The sequence below is a fragment of the Melanerpes formicivorus genome, unplaced genomic scaffold (assembly GCF_026170545.1).
Source record: "Melanerpes formicivorus ecotype bairdi unplaced genomic scaffold, bMelFor1.0.p_v2 SCAF_64, whole genome shotgun sequence".
NCBI classification, from domain to species: domain Eukaryota; kingdom Metazoa; phylum Chordata; class Aves; order Piciformes; family Picidae; genus Melanerpes; species Melanerpes formicivorus.
In genome coordinates, this window is record NW_027142416.1 from 3,841,658 (window position 1) to 3,861,443 (window position 19,786).

At 43.3% G+C, this 19,786-nt stretch overlaps 1 protein-coding gene across 1 annotated transcript in view; it reads left to right on the plus strand.

The window, feature by feature from the left end:
- The window catches only part of OTOGL (otogelin like), a 139,131-nt gene that overhangs the window by 110,301 nt on the left and 9,044 nt on the right, over positions 1-19,786 (plus strand). The window contains exons 45-56 of the mRNA XM_068162433.1: positions 923-1,108; positions 1,573-1,785; positions 3,789-3,893; positions 4,235-4,342; positions 5,339-5,440; positions 6,822-6,926; positions 7,017-7,057; positions 9,567-9,630; positions 10,629-10,807; positions 11,647-11,751; positions 13,316-13,435; positions 18,109-18,154. Coding sequence (XP_068018534.1) covers positions 923-1,108; positions 1,573-1,785; positions 3,789-3,893; positions 4,235-4,342; positions 5,339-5,440; positions 6,822-6,926; positions 7,017-7,057; positions 9,567-9,630; positions 10,629-10,807; positions 11,647-11,751; positions 13,316-13,435; positions 18,109-18,154 — 1,374 coding nt within the window. The remainder of the gene's footprint in view (positions 1-922; positions 1,109-1,572; positions 1,786-3,788; positions 3,894-4,234; positions 4,343-5,338; positions 5,441-6,821; positions 6,927-7,016; positions 7,058-9,566; positions 9,631-10,628; positions 10,808-11,646; positions 11,752-13,315; positions 13,436-18,108; positions 18,155-19,786) is intronic.

A 19,786-nucleotide genomic window follows, 5' to 3' on the forward strand; every position in this document is an offset into this window, starting at 1 on the left:
GTGCCCAGAGGCTGGAGCCAGGCTCTGCTGGATGATGCCCAATGCCAGCACAAGGGGCAGTGGTGGAAGTTGAGGCAGAGGAAGTTCCATGGAAACAGGAGGAAGAATTTTTTCCCCTGTGAGTGTGACAGAACACTGGAACAGGCTGCCCAGGGATGCTGTGGAGTCTCCCTGTTTGGAGATATTGAAGACCTGCCTGGTTGTGTTCTTCTGTGGTCTGGTGTAGGTGATCCTGCTCTGGCAGGGGGGTTGGACTGGAAGATCTTTGGAGGTCCCTTCCAGCCCCTAACATTCTGTGATTCTCTGAAGGATCACCTCATTCTGTTACAGCATTAATAAATCAGAGTACAAGTTCTTAAGTTGCATTGTCTTACAGAATAAGCCTGGAGAACAGAAAGCTACATGAAAATCTTCTTGTAGCCTTTCAGCACTTAAAGTGAGCCTATAAGAAAGGTGGGGACAGTCTGTTTAGCAGGGTCTGTTGTGACAGGAAAAGGGGTAGTAGTTTTAAAACAAAAGAGGGTAGATTTTGACTAGATACAGGGAAGAAATAATTTACAATGACGTTGCTGAAACACTGGAACAAGTTGTTCATGGAGATTGGAGGTGCCCCAACCCTGGAAACAACTAAGACCGGGTTGGATGGGGCTCTGAGCAACCTGATCTAGTTAAAACTGTCCCTGCTCACAGAGGAGGGGGTGGACCAGATGGCTTTTAAAGGTTCTTTCCAAACAAACCATTCTATGATTGTTTTAGTCAAAGTGTCATGAATCAGTTTTAATTTTGATTGAATCAGTTATTTCCCTAAAATACTGTAAAAACATCTAAATGCATGCTTTCTGTGAAACACTCACCTGTTCTTACTTCCAGTGAAATGCTGAAATAATAACAACACACTCTCTTTTATTCCTGTGACTTGCAGCACTGAGTTGTCCAGAAGGCAAAGAATATCAGCCTTGTGTGCAGCCCTGTGAAGCCAAGACGTGCTTGAATAAATGGTTCTATGAGGATTCTGCTTGTTCCTATTTAAGGGAAGACTGTGTGTGTAAAAATGGCACTGTTCTGCACAGAACAGACTCCAGCCTCTGTATACCAGAAGAAAAATGCAGTAAGTGCAGCAGGACAGAGTGGTTTTGAGCTATGCTCATAGTGACCTCCACTGAGGATAAGATGTTTAAGTTCTTGTCTCAGTTCTCAATAAGTTTGAATCTACTACAGCTCCCTTCAATAGAGCTAAGCTTTATTTCAAACTACAGCAGCCTGTGCTTTCAGTTCACTTGGATTCAAGAAATCTGCCAGGGGAAAAAGGTGGTCATTATTTTGTAGCTCCCAGGATTTCTTCCCTGGAGTACTCCAGAAGGAATTCCATGGGCAGGTTCTTTCACTTGCACTCAGTACTTATTGAGGTTCATTCTTGGGTTTTAAGGCCATCATCTTTTCTTGGATTCTTTGATCACAATGCTTCACAGTGCTCCCATTTTGTGCAATAATTGCATGCAGTTTGTAGTTGCTTGCAGGGAATCTGCAGTCTCTGCTTGTTGAAGGACTGTCATGGGTTTTTTTTTCTGTCAGCATGTACAGATAACAAAGGACAGCCTCGCTCTGCTGGGGAGATCTGGAATGGGTCCCTGAGAGGCTGTTGCATGTACAGGTGTTTAGAAAATGGAAGTATTGTTGCTGTAGAACCTGAATGCAGCGAGGATCCACCACCAGTGTGTGAAAGAGAAGGGGAAGTTGTCATCCATGTCATAGAAGAGAGAGCTTGCTGTCCAAAGAAAGTCTGTGGTATGTACCACATCTGTTCTCAGTAGTGGATGTAAGGTAAGTGCTTGACACTCACTGGAAGCTGAGGCAGAGGAAGTTCCATGGAAATAGGAGGAGGAACTTTTTCCCTGTGAGGGTGATAGATCACTGGAATGGGCTGCCCAGGGGGGTTGTGGAGTCATCCAACACCTGCCTGGATGTGTTCCTGTGTGATCTGCTCTAGGTGCTCCTGCTCTGGCAGGGGGGTTGGACTGGATGAGCTCCTGAGGTCCCTTCCAGCCCCTGGCATTCTGTGATTCTGTAACCTTTAGACAGGGTTCAAGACAACATACTTCAGAAGTAATTTTTATGTACTTGTAGCTGTTTGGGCCAGGAGAGCAGGCTTGTTTTCCTTGTAGGAACTGACTCATTGAAATAACTTTTTTTTTTTTTTTTTTAATAGAAGTCCACTAGTGAAACAAAACTTCTAATTAAAAAGGAAGTTTTAAGCTCTTGGGTGGAATCTAAAACAACCTGATAAATGCTTGATGGTAGAAGTACCTTGGTAACTGGGGCAGTCATCAGAGCCTGTTTTGCTTTCTTGTTAATGCTTTGGTGGCAAGACCTACTGCTCTTTCCCAGAAGCCCTATTCTGTGAGCTGATCACTGAATAGTGATACCCTGTCTAGCCAGGGCTGATAGAAAAAGTTACTAATGTGTGCCTCCTAAAATGCTGAGTAATTGTTATGGTTTGAAGGGGGAACTTTATCCTAGATCCTGACTGCAAAGACTGAAAGTGAAATAAATTACCACTGGATGCAAAAGGAAAACAATGCTAAGGTCTACAGAATCAACTGGCTTGCTAATGGGATATAGAGCAGAGGCAGAAACAATTCTTGCACTTCGGCTTGCAACTTCTCTCTCTCTCTCCTGTGGCCTTGTCAGGGAATCTCTGTTTTGACTTCTGGGTGGGGTAACAGGAAGGAGGGAGGGAGGTGGGGAAGAGGTACATGGGTCCCCTGGATCCGTCCGGGGGGGTCTGAGGAGTTTCTGTGTTATTTATTGGAGAGAGAGAGAGAGAGAGAGAGAGAGATAGGTAGGTGGGTGGGTAGATAGATAGATAGATAGATAGATAGAGTACATACATATATAATATGTGTGTGTATATATATATAGTGTGTGTGTATATATATAGTACATATACTGTATATTTTATACATATCCAATCCATTTCATATTTCTAGATATTTTTAGTTTGCTTGTAAATAGAGCTTCATTTACTTCCATCCCAAAACGAGCTGGTCTGTTTGTTTTGTGGCTTGTGGTTGTTTGTGGGGTTTTTTGGGTTGTTTGGTTTTTTGTGGGGGCTTTTGTGGTGGTTTTTTGTTGTTGTTGTTTTGGGTTTTGTTTTGTTGGTTTGGTTTTGGGGTTTTTTGTTGGTTTTTTTTTTTTGAGGGTAGTTTTTCCAAATTAGCTGGGGGTTGGGGGGGTAATTTCAACCCATGACAGTACTAGATACTTATTTCTTCCTATCTGCAAGGAAAAAAATGAGAACAAATGATCCAGCAGATACACTGATTTTGCTCATTAGTTATTCACCTGTAACCAACAGTGTATTGTCAGTTTGTTTAAGGAATATTTTCCCTGGGACATTGTAGCTGGCTTCATGTGTAGGAAGCAGAGCAGAGCTTGAAGATGAGGCACTGGCACAGGTTGCCCAGGGAGGTGGTGGAAGCCTCATCCCTGGAGATTTGAAGGTCAGGCTGGATGTGGCTGTGAGCAACCTTCTGTCATGCGAGGTGTCCCAGCCTATGGCAGGGGGGTTGGAACTGGCTGATCCTTGAGGTCCCTTCCAACCCTGACAATTCTGTGATTCTACAACCATGCTTGCCCTGTGTCACATGAACAGAGTGCATTTTAAGTTGACTTGGGCTTCTCTGTGTTTGTGGAACTCTATTCTAGATGATATAAATATCTTGAGCTATAGGATTTCCACTTGTATCTGTCCAGATATGTCAAAACTGATTGCTGTTTTCATCCCACAGAATGCAACATGTCATTGTGTGATGCCATCATTCCAACATGCAAAGCCAATGAAAAACTAGTGGTAGGCTACCATCCCCTCTCCTGCTGTCCACAGTACCAATGTGGTAAGGGAAACACAAGAACGCTGGGAAATGTTCCACACTTGTAATATGTGCTGTAAGAAAACTTGTCTTGTAAGTTGTTTTGGTTCTTAACAAAATGAAACTTTGTGATTCTCTGAAATAGCACCAAGCATAGACTTGTTTTCTTTCTTTTAAGCTCAATATTTTTTGGGGGTGGGTGGGCGTTTGTGTTTAATTTTTGTGTCACTTTTGATTCACAGTCAGTTCGGGGTATTTTGTTTTTCTAAGTAGATGAAGCATATATTTTGTTTATCATTTTAGCCTTGTTTCAGTGACTTAATAAATAAATAAAAATGAATCACTGCTAATTTCACATCCTACAGAATGTGACCCTTCAGTTTGTTTCAATGCTTCCCAGCTGCACTGCAGAGAAGATCAATTTATTGTTGAAGCAAAGCTGGAAGATCCCTGCTGTTTCTCTTACCTCTGTGGTAAGAAGCCTCTGGTATTTTAGGGCTTATTTAGGAATAATAAAGTATTGAGGAAGAATAAAGCATTTTGGGCTTATTTAGGAATAATAAAGTATTTAGGAATAATAAAATGTTTACTTTTAGGTTTATTGAGGAATTAGGAATAATTAGGAATAACAAAATATTTACTTTTGGGTTTATTTGGGAGTAATTAAGTACTTCCTTTTAGCTTTAGTTAGGAATAATAAAAGTATTTGGGAACAATAAAGTATTTTAAGCTTAATTAGGAGAAATAAAATATTTACTTTTAGGTTTAGTTAGGAATAATAAAGTACTTAGGAATAACAAAGTATTTTAGGCTTATTTAGGAACAATAAAGTATTTAGGAAGAATAAAATGTTTACTTTTAGGTTTAGTTAGGAAGAATAAAGTATTTTAGGCTTAATTAGGAATAACAAAGTATTTACTTCTAGGTTTAGTTAGGAATAATAAAGTATTTGGGAATACTAAAGTATTTGAAGCTTAATTAGGAATAATAAAATATTTACTTTTAGGTTTATTTAGGAATAATAAAGTACTTAGGGATAATACAGTGTTTTAGGCTTATTTAGGAATAATTAAGTATTTAGGGATAATAAAGTATTATAGGCTTACTTAGGAGTAATAAACTATTTACAAACCCGGGCTACAGTTCTAGGAACCAAGCAGTCTAAGAATGAGCAGTCTATAGTTCTAAGAACTTAAGCCAAGGTCTCTTGGAGAGGTGGGTTCACACAGATCAGGATCAAGCATGGGAGCTCTGAGATCTTATATTCCCAACATAATTTTGAACATCACATTTGAACATCTGTTGTGATTTTATACCTGAATGTCAAGCCATAAAAGCTCTGTTACTCCAGTAGCAAAGGTGACAAGACTTGTTCTATGGTGCATTGAATAGAATTCACATGTGCCATGCATTTCAGTATTGAAAATGTTGTAAATGTCTGATTTTTATTTCTTTATGTTTAAATTTAGTTTGTGAGCCCTGTAATGAGCCTGTTCCCATGTGTAAGGAAGGGGAAATTCTCACTGTAGACCTTAACACCCTACATTACTGCTGTCCTCGTTACTACTGTGGTGAGTGTAACTGTTGCCGCTTCAATATCTTACAAAGTTTGGTAAAAATGACAGTGTGTGTGCAGATATTTGTGTAATTCAGCCCTTAGAGTGGGCTTCAGATAGAGATTAAGAGATCTAAATGAGGGTGATACCATATGATGTTAGGTTCAGAGTTCTTAGTATGCTCAGTGGTGGTCTAACCAACCTAGTCAATGGAGCCTGGAGAAGTTATTTACTTCACCAGACAGTATATCATAAAGTCATAGAATTTTTAGGGTTAGAAGGCATCTCAAGGATCATATAGTTCCAACCCCCCTGCCATGGGCAGGGACACCTCACACTACAGCAGGTTGCTCACAGCCACACCCAGCCTGCCCTTCAAAACCCCCAGGGATGAGGCTTCCACCCCCTCCCTGGGCAACCTACTTTCAGGGTGATCTAAATCCAGACATATTAATGTGGAACTAAATCCCATCTCTGGAGTGTAAAGATGCAATTGTTCATATACTAAACCACTTTTAATACATGGCTTCCATGTTGTTTCTCTGTTGTGATGTTCATTATTGTTCATGCAGCTTCTTTGCACTTTTGGCTTTAAGGAGAAGAAGTAGGCTAAGGATTTCAAACGCTCTGGGCTGACTGCTGTTGAAACAATGAGCAGCTAGGAAAAAAAAGCATTGCAGTGTAGGGCCGTTTCTTTGGTAGCCTCAGAAAACAGAGCAATGGTGCTATGTATTCTTAAGAAGTGTCTGCAAATGTAACTTCTTAATTTAGATTAACTCTTGACTTTCTGGGTAATTCAAGTTCTAGAGAGTGTCTTCCAATTGGAACTTAATAATTTTTAGTTCAGAGGGTTCCATATTTTAGTCCTTTCCTTTTCCTAGTCCTTACACCTAGGTGAATGTCTCTGCAAAAGTGTAGGCACCAGTTTGGCCAGATTCTGGCAGGTAGAATGTGAATTCTTGTCATGTGATCCTCTTTCACAGACCCAGAAAGCCACTTCCAGTAAGGCAGACACATATTTTCCTATCAGAGTCACTGGGGATTGTCTTGTCTCCCTGTTACCTTATACAAAAGTGCTTTGCAGCACAGTTGCAGGTGAGAGGAACACCTCCTGTTTCCCAAAAGCTGTGATTTTATTTGTCTTAGGTGCCAGTTATCACCTTGAGTGACTGAAGGAGGAAGAAGATTAAATGATTCCAGGACAACAACAAAAAACACTCTGGAAAAACTTTGCTTGTTTTCCCAGTTCCAAATATAATTCAGATGCTTAAAAAACACAGCAATAAATTATTGAAAGTGGCATTAGTTAAAAAACGGCTTGTCAAGAGAAATAGAAACAGCAAAATTCAGAGGGAATGTGAGTAATTGCTCATGCAGGACTTTTCCCTCCATTTAGTTTGCGACGAACATCTTTGTTCTGAGCCTCCCCTGACCTGCACAGATGACATGGCACTTGTGAAGGAACAAATACCTGGGCAGTGTTGTCCAATCTGGAGCTGTGGTAAGTGCTGCTTTGTTCTTTAGTCACTGCTGTTAGCAAAAGCTAGCAACTAGCTAAGTGGCTAATGCAGTTTTTCTGTGCTCTTCTCAGAGTGTAGCTGTGAAAACACTACTACACTGACCTGCAAATTGGTAAGCACTGTCCTCTCTCCTCCCTTTCCACTCCTTGTTTTGATTAGTTAGAATCAGACAATCATAGAATTGTCAGGGTTGGAAGGGACCTCAAGGATCAACCTCCCTGCCATGGCCAGGGACACCTCACACCAGATCAGCTTGCTCAGAGCCACATCCAGCCTGGCCTGAAAAACCTCCAGGCATCAGGCTTCTACCACCTCCCTGGGCAACATATGCCAGTTTCTCACCACCCTCATGGGGAACAACTTCTTCCTAACATCCAAGCTAAATCTTCGAGTTTTTCTCCATCCCCCTCATTCCTATCACTCCCTGACACCCTCAGAAGTCCCTCCCCAGCTTTTTTGGAGCCCCCTTTAGATACTAGAAAGCCACAAGAAGGTCTCCTGGGAGCCACCTACTCTCCAGACTGCGCAGCCCCAACTTCCTCAGTCTGTCTCACTGGCAGAGCAGCTCCAGCCCTCTGCTCATCCTCATGGCCCTTCTCTGGACACCTTCCAGCACCCCCAGATCCTTCTTGTAATAGAGGCTCCAGAACTGGACACAGTGCTCCAGGTGGGGTCTCACCAGAGTGGATCAGAGGAGGAGAATCACCTCCCTGGCCCTGCTGGCCACACTTCTGCTGCAGCCCAGGCTCTGCTTGGCTCTCTGAGCTGCAAGTACTCACTGCTGGCTCCTGCTGAGCTTCTCGTCCACCAGCACCCCCAAGTCCTTTTCTTCAGGGCTGCTCTCAAGCCCTTCCCTGCCCAGCCTATATTGGTGCTTGAGGTCGCCCTGACCCAGATACAGGACCTGCAGCTGTGAAGGGTGATGAGGCTGAACAGGGACAGGCTGAGACCTCCTCCTGGTCCCTGGTTCAAACACGTAACTCTGTGAAGTGTCTGCCCAGTGAATCAACTATGCCTTGGGGGAATTTTACTGTACATGATTTAAGACCTCAAAAGAAGAGAAATTATTATAAGGTCATTCCATTCAATGTTGGCCTGAAACAATTTGCTAGGAAAGTTTTATACCCAAGCAGTTCCCAATTGGCTTTAATAATTAATAACAAATGAGCTTCATGATCCTCTGTATCATCCAGAGAGTTGTGTTGTTATGTTGATCATTTATGCTTTTGATTAAAGTGATTTCATGCTGTTGGATGTAGCTGGTGGGAGAATGTGATGGGTGTAGGGCTATGCCTTTAAAATGTAGTTACAGATTTTGAGCAGAAAAGTAGAAAAATATAAATAAAGCACTATTGGGTATAAAAAGGAAAACAAAGGATTTTTCTAAACAAATTCACTGGAGGAATGTTAGAGAAGCCATAAATATCTTGCTCATCACATACTTCATCATAATAGGGACTGTGATCTGGAAAATAATTAGGAGTGACTATTCAAACTTCCATTGCTGCTGGAATTACAGGGATATTTCCCTACCAAATGCCTGCAGCTTGTCCTTCCTTTCCCCTTCTGTGAAGCCTGCACAACGTTAAGTTTAAACAGGAGTTGCAAATTTGAATACATTTCACCTGTATTTTGGAGGGAACTCCATCCAAAGCAGACTTCTGCTAATATGTTTTACTATTGCAACAACTCTGCAGCTCAGAGAAAACTGCTCTCTTAGCAACCCTGCTCTTCATATGCATTCCTAGAGCAAGTGAAATGTTCTGCTCCTGTTTGAAGAGAGAAATACATTGAAAAACTCTGAATGTGCTGCTATTTCTTGAGTACCTAAACAACTGGATAGGAGCCAGCAGTGTGCCCAGGTGGCCAAGAAAGCCAAAGGCATCCTGGCTGGGATCAGAAATGCTGTGTCCAGCAGGAGCAGGGAGGAGACTGTGCCCTGGGACTCCGCTCTGGGGAGGCCACACCTGGAGTATTGTGTACAGTTTTGGGCACCCCAATCCAAGAGAGATGTGGAGGTGCTGGAGCCAGGGCAGAGGAAGGCAAGGAAGCTGTGAAGGGCCTGGAGAATAAATCTGATGCAGAGAGACTGAAGGAGCTGGGGATGGTTAGAGTGAAACAGGAGGCTGAGGGGAGAACTCATTGCTGTCTACAACTACCTGGAAGGACCTTGTGGAGCAATTACTGCTGGTCTCTTCTCACAGGTCATTAGTGACAAAACAAGAGGGAACAGCCTCAAGCTGTGACTGGGTGGGTTTAGACTGGGCATTAGGAAACATTTCTTCAAGGCAAGAGTGGTCAGGGATTGGAATGTGCTGCCCAGGGAGGTGGTGGAGTCCCCAAGCCTGGCTGTGTTTCAAGGTGGTTTGGATGTGGTACTTGGGGCTATGGTTTAGGGGTGACCCTTGTAGAGTAGGGTTCTGGGTTGGACCTGGTGATCCTGAGGGTCTTTTCCAACCTGAATGTTTCTGTGCTTCTGTGATACCTTGTGATTTTTCTCTTATGAAAGCAGGAGTGGAAGTGATGAAAGTTATATTTTACATTTTCTAGCCCCCCAAAAGTGTCTGTTTAGCATGACAGTGAATTGCACCTGACTTTGGAAACTCTTTTTTTATACTCAGGGAGAAGTTAAAAAAGTAGACAGCAGTGTTTCCAGTGCCTGTGGATGCACTCACTACATTTGTGGTAACCTCTTCATTTCCCTAGCTGTTTTGTTTTAGTTAATATCACAGTTTAGAACTGGATTCTAGTTGTAAACAGAATCTCCCAGAGGATTTGGGCAGTCCAGGAGGGATGGGCTCCTCGAAGTTCATATTATCATAATGTAGAATATATAATAATATAAAATTATATTAAAAAGTAATAATATAAACATAAATTATAAATTAATATTAATATAAAGCATAAAATACAATATAAAATAATGTAAACATAATAACTCAAATAATATAGAAATAAAACAAACTATAAAATAAAGTAATATAAAATATAATAACAACATATAATAAGTTGGTCTGAAGAACAGCTTCTATTTTGCAGGACAAGCCCTGCTCTCTCTTTCTCTCTCTTGCTGCTCCAGCTTGGGTTTTGGGCTTTGCTATTCTCCCTCTGACCTTGTGGCTTCTGTGTTTTGACTTCTGTAAGGTACAAGGGGGTGGAGAGGGAGCGTGTGTGGTTGTATAGCTTTCTGGGTGGTGGTAGTTTGAGGCTATGCCTTTAATGTTTTTTCACAGATCTTGAGCAGAAAAGTAATAAAATGTGAATAAATCACAGTGTACCCTCACAGTACAGCTTGAGCCTATTACTGTCCCACAGCTATGTGGACATAGTAGTTCAATGGACAGAAGGGCTACGTTATGTGCTGAGCAGATGAATTCATACAGCACACTTAGCCCACAGATATGTGAAGGTATCTGAAGAGTATCTTGAAGAACAACTTCCATAGTTGCAACACCATCCACACTAGGCACTTTTGCATGTTGTGGCATTTTCTCAATGTGAATTATAGCTCCTCCCTTCCTTGTTTGATAACTGAAACCAAAACCAAATCAGCTCTAAAGGTTTGAACACTTTTGCAGAGCACAGAACTTTCCCCTTCTTTGCTCTTCACAGAGATTCTCTTAATTTGCTTGACATACTATTTTTTTTTCCCCTCTGCTAACATTTCTTTCTTTTGGTGTTAGAGAAGGATGATGTGTGCATCTTCCAAGAGGTCACAGTGCTGAATCCTGGACAGTCAGTGATTCAGTATTTGGATGGGGACCTTTGTTACACAGTACAGTGTTTACAAGAAAAAGATCAGAACACAGGATTCAATGCTATGCATTTGACAACAATGAACTGTTCCCAGCAATGTGAAGCTGTGAGTATTATTCATGTAAGGATGACATTTGTAAGCATAATTACCTTAGGAAAACAGCCAAAGTGAAGACTTTTGCTGGTTCTGTTTTCTCAGCAGGAACTTCAGAACTTTACAGTGATTGTGTGCATGTTTGTGTCTTCAAGATTGTTTTGAGAAGCAATTTATAGCAGCATGCAAAAAGACATCCATCCACCCATCCAACCATCCACCACACACCCACCCACCTATCCATGAATGCAACCACACATCCACCCATCCACATGACCATCCATCCACCCACCTACCCACCCACCTGTCCACCCAATCATCCACCTGTCCACCCATCTGTCCACCCACCCATCCATCCAGGCGTCCACCCACCCACTCACCCATCCACCCATCCATCCATGCATCCACCCAGCCCTACATGCATGCATCCATCCATCAATCCATCCACCCACCCACCTGTCCACCCATTGGTTCCCACACCAACCTGTCCACCCACCCATCCACTCATCCATCCATGTACCCATCCATGTATGCATCCATCCTTCCTTCCTTCCACCTGTCTGTCCATCCATCCACCCACCCACCCACCTGTCCACCCATTGGTTCTCCCATCAACCTGTCCACCCACACATCCACTCATCCATCCATGCACCCATCCATGCATGCATCCATCCTTCCTTCCTCCCACCTGTCCATCCATCCATCCATCCATCCATCCCCCCATTCACCTAAATATTCTTTCTCTTGGTATTTTCAGAAATCAATGAATTTTCATTTACTGTATTGAAAAAAAAACACCTTTTTTTTTTCTTTTCTTTTCTTTTGTTTTTTGGTCTTTCTTCTCTTTCCAGCATCAAATCTATATCCCTTCCTTCAGTCACCACACTTGCTGTGGGACCTGTCAAAACATGTCATGCTCGTTTCATAGTGAGAATGGAACGAGGATTCTGTATGAGGTAAGTGCCTCTGGGTAGAGGCAGAGAACAGCTATGTAATGTACAAACCCCATGCACCTGACAGTCACCTCTCAGTTAATTCATGTTGCCAGTCTCCTTTCTTACCTCCCTACTGCTGAGTCACACTCTGTTTTGACACAGAGTGGTCTGGGCCAGAAGGGACCTCCAGAGCTCATCCAGTCCAACCTCCCCGCACTCAGCAGGGACATCCCCAACTAGATCAGGTTGCCCAGGGCCTCCTCCAGCCTCACCTTGAAGATCTCCAGGGGAGGAGCCTCAACCACCTCCCTGGGAAACATCTTCTAGTGTTCCACCACCCTCGTAGTAAAGGACTTGTTCCTAACACCCAATCTAAATCTGCTCTGCTCTAGTTTGAAGCCATTGCCCCTGGTCCTGTCCATGCAGGCCTTTGCAAACAGTCTCTCTTCATCCTTCCTGTAGCCCCCTTCAAGTGCCAGCAGGCTGCTCTTAGGTCTCCCTGGAGCCTCCTCTTCTCCAAGCTGAACAGGCAGCGCACACATCCTGTCCTTGTAGCAGAGGTGTTCCAGCCCCCTGATTATTCTCATGGTCCTTCTCTGGACCTGCTCCATCAGGTCCATGTCCTTCCTGTATTGAGGGCTCCACAGCCATACACAATAATCCTGGTAAGGTCTCAGCAGAGCAAAGTGGCAGAATCACCTCTCTGGATCTGCTAGTGTGTTTATTTAAGAACCTGCCAGTTCACACTAGGTGAATACATTATTTAACCTTATTGCTTGTAATATTTTCTACAAAGAAAGGTGAATGTCATAATTTACTTAAGGCTGGATATACTCAAACTACACTGTAGGGTTCCAGTTGAAACTATAAAGTCATATACTAGGTTTAGATGCATTAGGAGCTTCTGAGTCCGCATCTGAATTCCTGTCTTATAGAATCATAGAATTGTCAAGGTTGGAAGGGACCTCAAGGAGCATCCAGTTCCAACCCCCCTGCCATGGGCAGGGACACCTCACACTACAGCAGGTTGCTCACAGCCACATCCAGCCTGGCCTGAAAAACCTCCAGGGATGAGGCTTCCACCACCTCCCTGGGCAACCTGGTCTAGTATCTCACCACCCTCATGGTGTAGAATTTCTTCCTAATATCCAGTCTCTCCCCCTTCCCAAGGTCATATTTCTCATTCTGGTGTCTGTAGGAAGGAACTGTGGAAATTGAAGCACTGTAGCAGCATCCACATGAAAGGAAATTCAGATGTGGCCATGATTTTTGGCTCATGCTTCCCATTGCTTTTAGAGCAAAAATGAACTTCTGAGCATTATTCCTGACACAGAGCCTTTTCATTCTGCACTAGGACACCAATATAGAGCAGCACACCAGAGAGCAGAGACATGGCTCCAGGGAGGAGTAGCCACTGGTAGTCAGAGGATGGGCTTACACTTTGCTGCCAAGGGGTGGTGTGCAACAAATTTCCCACTCAGTAGGTACTACAGCATGAGGGCACCACTTTTACAGCCATTTTGAGCTGGAGAGAAAGCTGCAATGTTTTGTTTTTCCTGACAATGGTTTTGTTTTATGTATCCAGGAAGGAAGCACCTGGAGCTCCAACTGCACCAACTACAAGTGTGCAAAGACTGCTGCAGGGGCTGTCATATTGGGATCAAGTGTTATCTGCCCCCCCTTTAATGACACTGAGTGTACAAAGGTTTGTACTTTGGGTGAGGTAAGTGACAATAACTGGAGTGTGACTTACACTTGACAATGCATGCAAACCTCCTGGACTTGTGTTAAAAGAGTGGTAAGTAAAAACATCTAAGTGAGTAATTTACAGGCTTGTTTTCTATGTTCCTGCTTGCTTTTTGACTGGCAAAATATCTGTGGGGAGTATGAAAGTTTGTTTTGGGTCTTAAAGATGGTGGCTTTAAAATATTGTGGAACTGGATTCATGTTTGATACACCGCTGGATAAAGTGTGCCTGCATCTCGGGCAGGGCAATCCCAAGCACTGATACAGGCTGGGCAGGGACTGCCTTGAGGGAAGCCCTGAAGAATAGGCCTTGGGGGTGATGGTTGATGAGAAGCTCAACATGAGTCAGCAGTGAGCACTTGCAGCCCGGAAAGCCAACCAGATCCATGTGCTTGAATGTGTCCAGAGAAGGGCCACAAGGATGAGCAGAGGGCTGGAGCTCCTCTCCCATAGAGACAGACTGAGAGAGTTGGGGCTGTTCAGTCTGGAGAAGAGAAGGCTCCCAGCAGACCTTCTTGTGGCCTTCCAGGATCTGAAGGGGGCTACAAGAAAGCTGGGGAGGGACTTTTGAGGGTGTCAGGGAGTGATAGGAGTGGGGGGAATGGAGCAAAACTAGAAATGGGTAGATTGAGCTTGGATGTTAGGAAGAAGTTCTTCCCCATGAGGGTGGTGAGAGACTGGCACAGGTTGCCTAGGAAGGTGGTGGAAGCCTCATGCCTGGAGGTTTGGAAGGCCAGGCTGGATGTGGCTGTGAGCAGCCTGAGGTAGTGTGAGGTGTCCCTGGCCATGGCAGGGCAGTTGGAACTGGATGATCCTTGAGGTCCCTGACAATTCTGTGATATTTCAGTTTGGAGTGAGACTTTGCCAGGTTTGTAGTGCTCATACACTACATAAATCATAACAAGCAAATTAGAAAGGCTCCACACAAAACCATTCCTTAAATTATGTAAAGTTTAGAAAGAGAATAGAAGGTACAGAAACTTTATTATCTCTTAAACTCTGTACAACATAAAAAACCAACATCCATCATACACAAAAGGTATCTCCCTACATTATATATCTAAAAATGTACATTTGACACACATATATACATTTCACACATATATAAACTGGTTTGGAGAATGTGGCTGCTTCATGCATGTTGCATATTTGCTTCAAATTTGAATTAGGATGTATTATTTCTCTAACTTCACACACTCCTTACAATTCTTGCACTTGCAGTCCATCATATATTTCGTATAAGCTGCATATAATACCAATACACATACACAGCGGAGAGGGTAAGTACCACTGCTGCCTTGACCACACCTTACAAATTTAGCACAGGTCCTACTCTCTGTTGCATTAGTTTAAAAATATCCTTGTTTCTCACAATCCTGAAGAAGCTTCACTCATGTGTTTGGAAACCTTGCAGCAATGCACTTTCAACTATGAAGAGCAGAAGGAATAATTTTATACAGAATCACAGAGCTGTCTGTCTAAAATTAATGTCTGTTCTACTCTGACCTTCTGCTTGAGTTTCCTCCTTGCAGCCTTTCTGTCACCATCTATTGGGATCATTCCCTAGCAATCATGGTTTAAGATTTTTAAAGTGTGGAGCCCTAAAATTAAATTCCTGAATCAGTCTGACCTGCTTTGTGGAGATACTGAGCAGAGACTTGCAGCAGTAGCTGAGGAGAAAGCTCTGCTGACAGGCAGCTCAGGATAATTTAGGAATATGGATTTAAGAGGCTGAGTTTAAGTGCTTATTTAGAATCATAGAATTGTCAGGGCTGGGAGGGACCTCCAGGATCAGCCAGTTCCAACCCTCCTGCCATGGGCAGGGACACCTCATGCTACAGCAGGTTGCTCACAGCCACATCCAGCCTGGATTTATGAAGTTCTTGACCAACTGATTCAGTATTTTTCTGTAATGAGATAAAACATTGCATGCTAGCATGAAAACATCAAAGCTAAAAAATGTCTGTTGGGCTATAGATGTTCCTCTGTCTGCTTGTGGCCATTTAGGCTGGGTGCCTCCAGTGTCCAGAGTGATCAGCCCAGTGGGTGGACCCAGGCAATAGTCTATTTCTGCCCATAAATCCTGCACCCTTATCAATCTGGCTGTAAATTTATTGTCTCTCTCTTTCTTCCCAATCAGAGAGAGACCCTCTCTTATCTGGTAACGATGGAGGAGCATCCCAGGCCTCTTTGGCCTGAGTAACCTTTTTTCCTGTGAAATCTTGGCCTATTTAGGCCTAAGGCCAGGGAAAAAAGGTGGGGGACAGATCAGGCCTGGACAGCCTGAAACCAACCTAGCAATGGGGAGTAGAGGAAGAAAGAGTCCTAGGGACTTTGGTGAGCCCCAGGTGGGGAGAAGGGAAATGTTGGGTTTTGATCTAGTGTGAAGGAACTTTTGTGTTAAGCTTAGACTGGGGATTTCTCTGAGCTTTGTAGGCTTTGCTGTGCTCACCACTATGCTTTGTAGTTTGTGTAGTACATGAATTGCTTTTCCATTTAAACTTTCCACTGCTATCCAATCCATTGGTGTGAGCCTTATTCTATTGCCCCTTTGGGAGCAATGGAGCAATCTGTCCCACTCCAAACTAGAACACTGCTTGATGTGCACTTTTCAGCTATGCACTAAAACTGTGGGCTGCTGTTTCTTGCTTGCACCCATCCTGACAGATTCTGACAGCCTCTCTCTCCCTCCCATGCTCTCTTTTGATTTTGAAACTACATTTTCTTCACTTTCATATATTTTTGCCTTCTAACAAGCAACTTTAATGGAAATCTGTTACAAAGATTATAATTGAGAAAAAGAGTTGAGCACACCAATGCTTCTGCAACTCTGCAGTTATTGTTCCCTTTCCAAAGTGTGCATATATGCACAGATGTAGTTAATGCTGTAAGGAGCTGCTTATCAGGTGTTAATGATCAGTGGCAACTTTGCACCAGCAAAGTTAGAGACATAAATTTTTTTAAGTAACCTGGGCAGGGAAAAATGGAATGAAATTCAGAAAGGGCAAGATTAGAGTCTTGCATCTGGGAAAGAAGAACCCCATGGAGAAGAATAAGTTGGGGACTGAGCTTCTGGAGAACAGCGAAGAGGAAAAGGACCTGGGGGTCCTGGTGGATGGGAGGTTGACCATGAGCCAGCAATGTGCTCTTGTGGCCAAGAAGGCCAATGGCATCCTGGGGTGGATCAGAATGGCTGTGGTGAGACAGGTTCCCCTCCCCCTCCACTCTGCCCTGGTGAGGCTACATTGTATTGTGTCCTGGGCCCCTAAGTTCAAGAGGGACAGGGAACTACTAGAGAGAGTCCACCAGAGAGCCACACAAATGATTAAAGGAGTGGCTAGCAGGTCGAGGGAGGTGATCCTCCCCCTCTACTCAGCTCTGGTGAGACCCCACCTGGAGTACTGTGTCCAGTTCGGGAGCCCCTATTACAAGAGGGATCTGGAGGTGCTGGAAGGTGTCCAGAGAAGGGCCACGAGGATGAGCAGAGGGCTGGAGCACCTCTCCTATGAGGACAGACTGAAGGAGTTGGGGCTGTTCAGTCTGCAGAAGAGAAGGCTCCGAGGTGACCTAATTGTCGCCTTCCAGTATCTGAAGGGGGCCTACAGGAAGGCTGGGGAAGGACTTCTCAGGATCTCAGGTAGTGATAGGACTAGGGGGAATGGAATGAAGCTGGAGGTGGGGAGATTCAGGCTAGATGTGAGGAGGAGGTTCTTCCCCATGAGAGTGGTGAGACCCTGGAATGGGTTGTCCAGGGAGGTGGTTGAGGCCCTGTCCCTGGAGGTGTTTAAGCCCAGGCTGGATGAGGCTCTGGCCAGCCTGCTGTAGTGTGAGGTGTCCCTGCCCATGGCAGGGGGGTTGGAACTAGATGATCCGTGTGGTCCCTTCCAACCCTGAATGAAACTATGAAACTATGAAACTATGAAACATCTTCCTTATGAGGAGAGCCTGAGGGAGCTGAGGGCTCTGCAGATTGGAGAGGAGCAGCCTGAGAGGTGACCTCCTTCATGTTGATAAAAATTTGCAGGGTGAGTACCCAGAGGCTGGAGCCAGGCTCTGCTGGGGGATGCCCAGTGACAGCACAAGGGGCAGTTGTGGAAGATGAGGCATAGGAAGTTCCATGGAAACAGGAGGAAGAAATTTTTCCCTGTGAGGGTGACAGAACACTGGAACAGGCTGCCCAGGGGGGTTGTGAAGTCTCCTTGTCTGGAGATACTCAAGCCCTGCCTGGATGTGTTGCTGTGTGGTCTGCTCTAGGTGCTCCTGCTCTGGCAGGGAGGTTGGACTGGAAGATCTTTTGAGGTCCCTTCCAGCCCCTAACATGCTGTGATTCCACGATTCAGTAATGAATCTCAGTGGTATGGAAGTAGATGGTAGTGGAGTGGTATAAGAAAATGCTGAAAGGAAAGCAGATGAGGTCAGATGGGCAGTGAGAAGTTAATTTTCGATATCAAAGGCTGTAAAGAACTCATGAACCAAACCTCCACCTGATACAGACCTATATAATTTTGGTGATGTCAGTGACGCTGTGTTTCAATTAGTTAGGCATCTTTCAAACATGGAATGTCTTGAGATACAATTCACCTTTGTGTTGGGCACAGTCTTTTTTGATGTATTCTCCTTTCATTTTCCTAGAATGGAGGAATTGTGCAGACGTATAATGATGGCTGCTGCAAGACCTGTAAGTGACGGAGCCTGCGAGATGTGGTAGTTTGGCTTTGGGTTTGGAGGGCTTGTTTTTTAACCTCAGTGGCTGGGACATAAAGAAGAAAGAGCATGCAGTTCCTGCACAGATCACATCTACAACTGTTCTAGTTACCTAACCACTCCTATTAAAAAGCCTTGCTTCATTTGGCTGCTGACTTGGTGGTTTTTAACATCATTGTTCTGGAGTATAACCAAATCTCTCCAAATATAATCTCTGGAAGAGAAAAAGTTATATTGATTAAAAGAATGGAAACATTCTCTCCATTGGTAAGCTGCCCTACTGCCTACATGGTTTTCACCCCAAAAAAATAAGAGACAAGGATTTTCTCCCCTAAAATTGATTCCCAGCTTGATGGCACTTTGAAATACATCCCCAAGCTTACAAATCTACTCCGCATCACTAATATGGAATTTCTAGGCCTAAAATACTGGATTCATAATTTGAGAGTGTTCTTTAAAGTCCCAAATGAGGAAAATTAAAGCAATGGTAAACCTGCCTTTTTACTCTCTAGCTATGCATTCACCTATTCTGAGTGTGTGACATTAAAATATGATGAGATATGAGGCAAGCTGATATAAAGGCTGCACAACTTATGTGGTTTTAAAAGCTGATTGAGAGCAAATGGATTTTCTCTGCAATTTTGACTAGGAAAGGTTTTATTGTCAAGGTATATATTTATGTATACATGGAAATAAAGCCACTGCTGTGTAAAACTAATTGTGTGGAGCAAGAATAGAGTAGAGTAGAGTAGAGTAGAGTAGAGTAGAGTAGAGTAGAGTAGAGTAGAGTAGAGTAGAATAGAATAGAATAGAATAGAATAGAATAGAATAGAATAGAATAGAATAGGTGAATGCCACAGAAAATCCTCCCTCTGATTTTTTTTTTCCTTTTGGCCTTTTTTTTGGTGTTCAAAAAGGTCTTTTCCAACCTGGTTAATTCTGTTCTATTAAAAATCTTGGTCTTTGGAATTTTTCTAGACCAAATTTTGCTTAACAAAGACACGGCTGTGTAAAACTAATTGTGTGGAGCAAGGGCTTGGTGAATGCCACAGAAAATCCTCCCTCTGACTTTTATTTTTCTGTTGGCCTTATTTTTGTGTTCAACATCAGAATCAAAATATCAGTCTTTGGAATTCTTTTAGACAAAATTTTACTTAATAAAACCACTCTTGTGTAAAAACTAATTGTGTGGAGCAAGAATAGCATAGGATAGGATAGGATAGGATAGGATAGGATAGGATAGGATAGGATAGGATAGGATAGGATAGGATAGGATAGGATAGGATAGGATAGGATAGGATAGGATAGGATAGGATAGGATAGGATAGGATAGGATAGGATAGGATAGGATAGGATAGGATAGGATAGGATAGGATAGGATAGGTGAATGCCACAGAAAATCCTCCCTCTGATTTTTTTTTCTTTTGGCCTTTTTTTTTTGGGTGTTCAAAAAGGTCTTTTCCATCCTGGTTAATTCTGTTCTATCAAAAATCTTGGTCTTTGGAATTTTTCTAGACCAAATTTTACTTAACAAAGCCACTGCTGTGTAAAACTAATTGTGTGGAGCAAGAACTTGGTGAATGCCACAGCAAATCCTCCCTCTGAT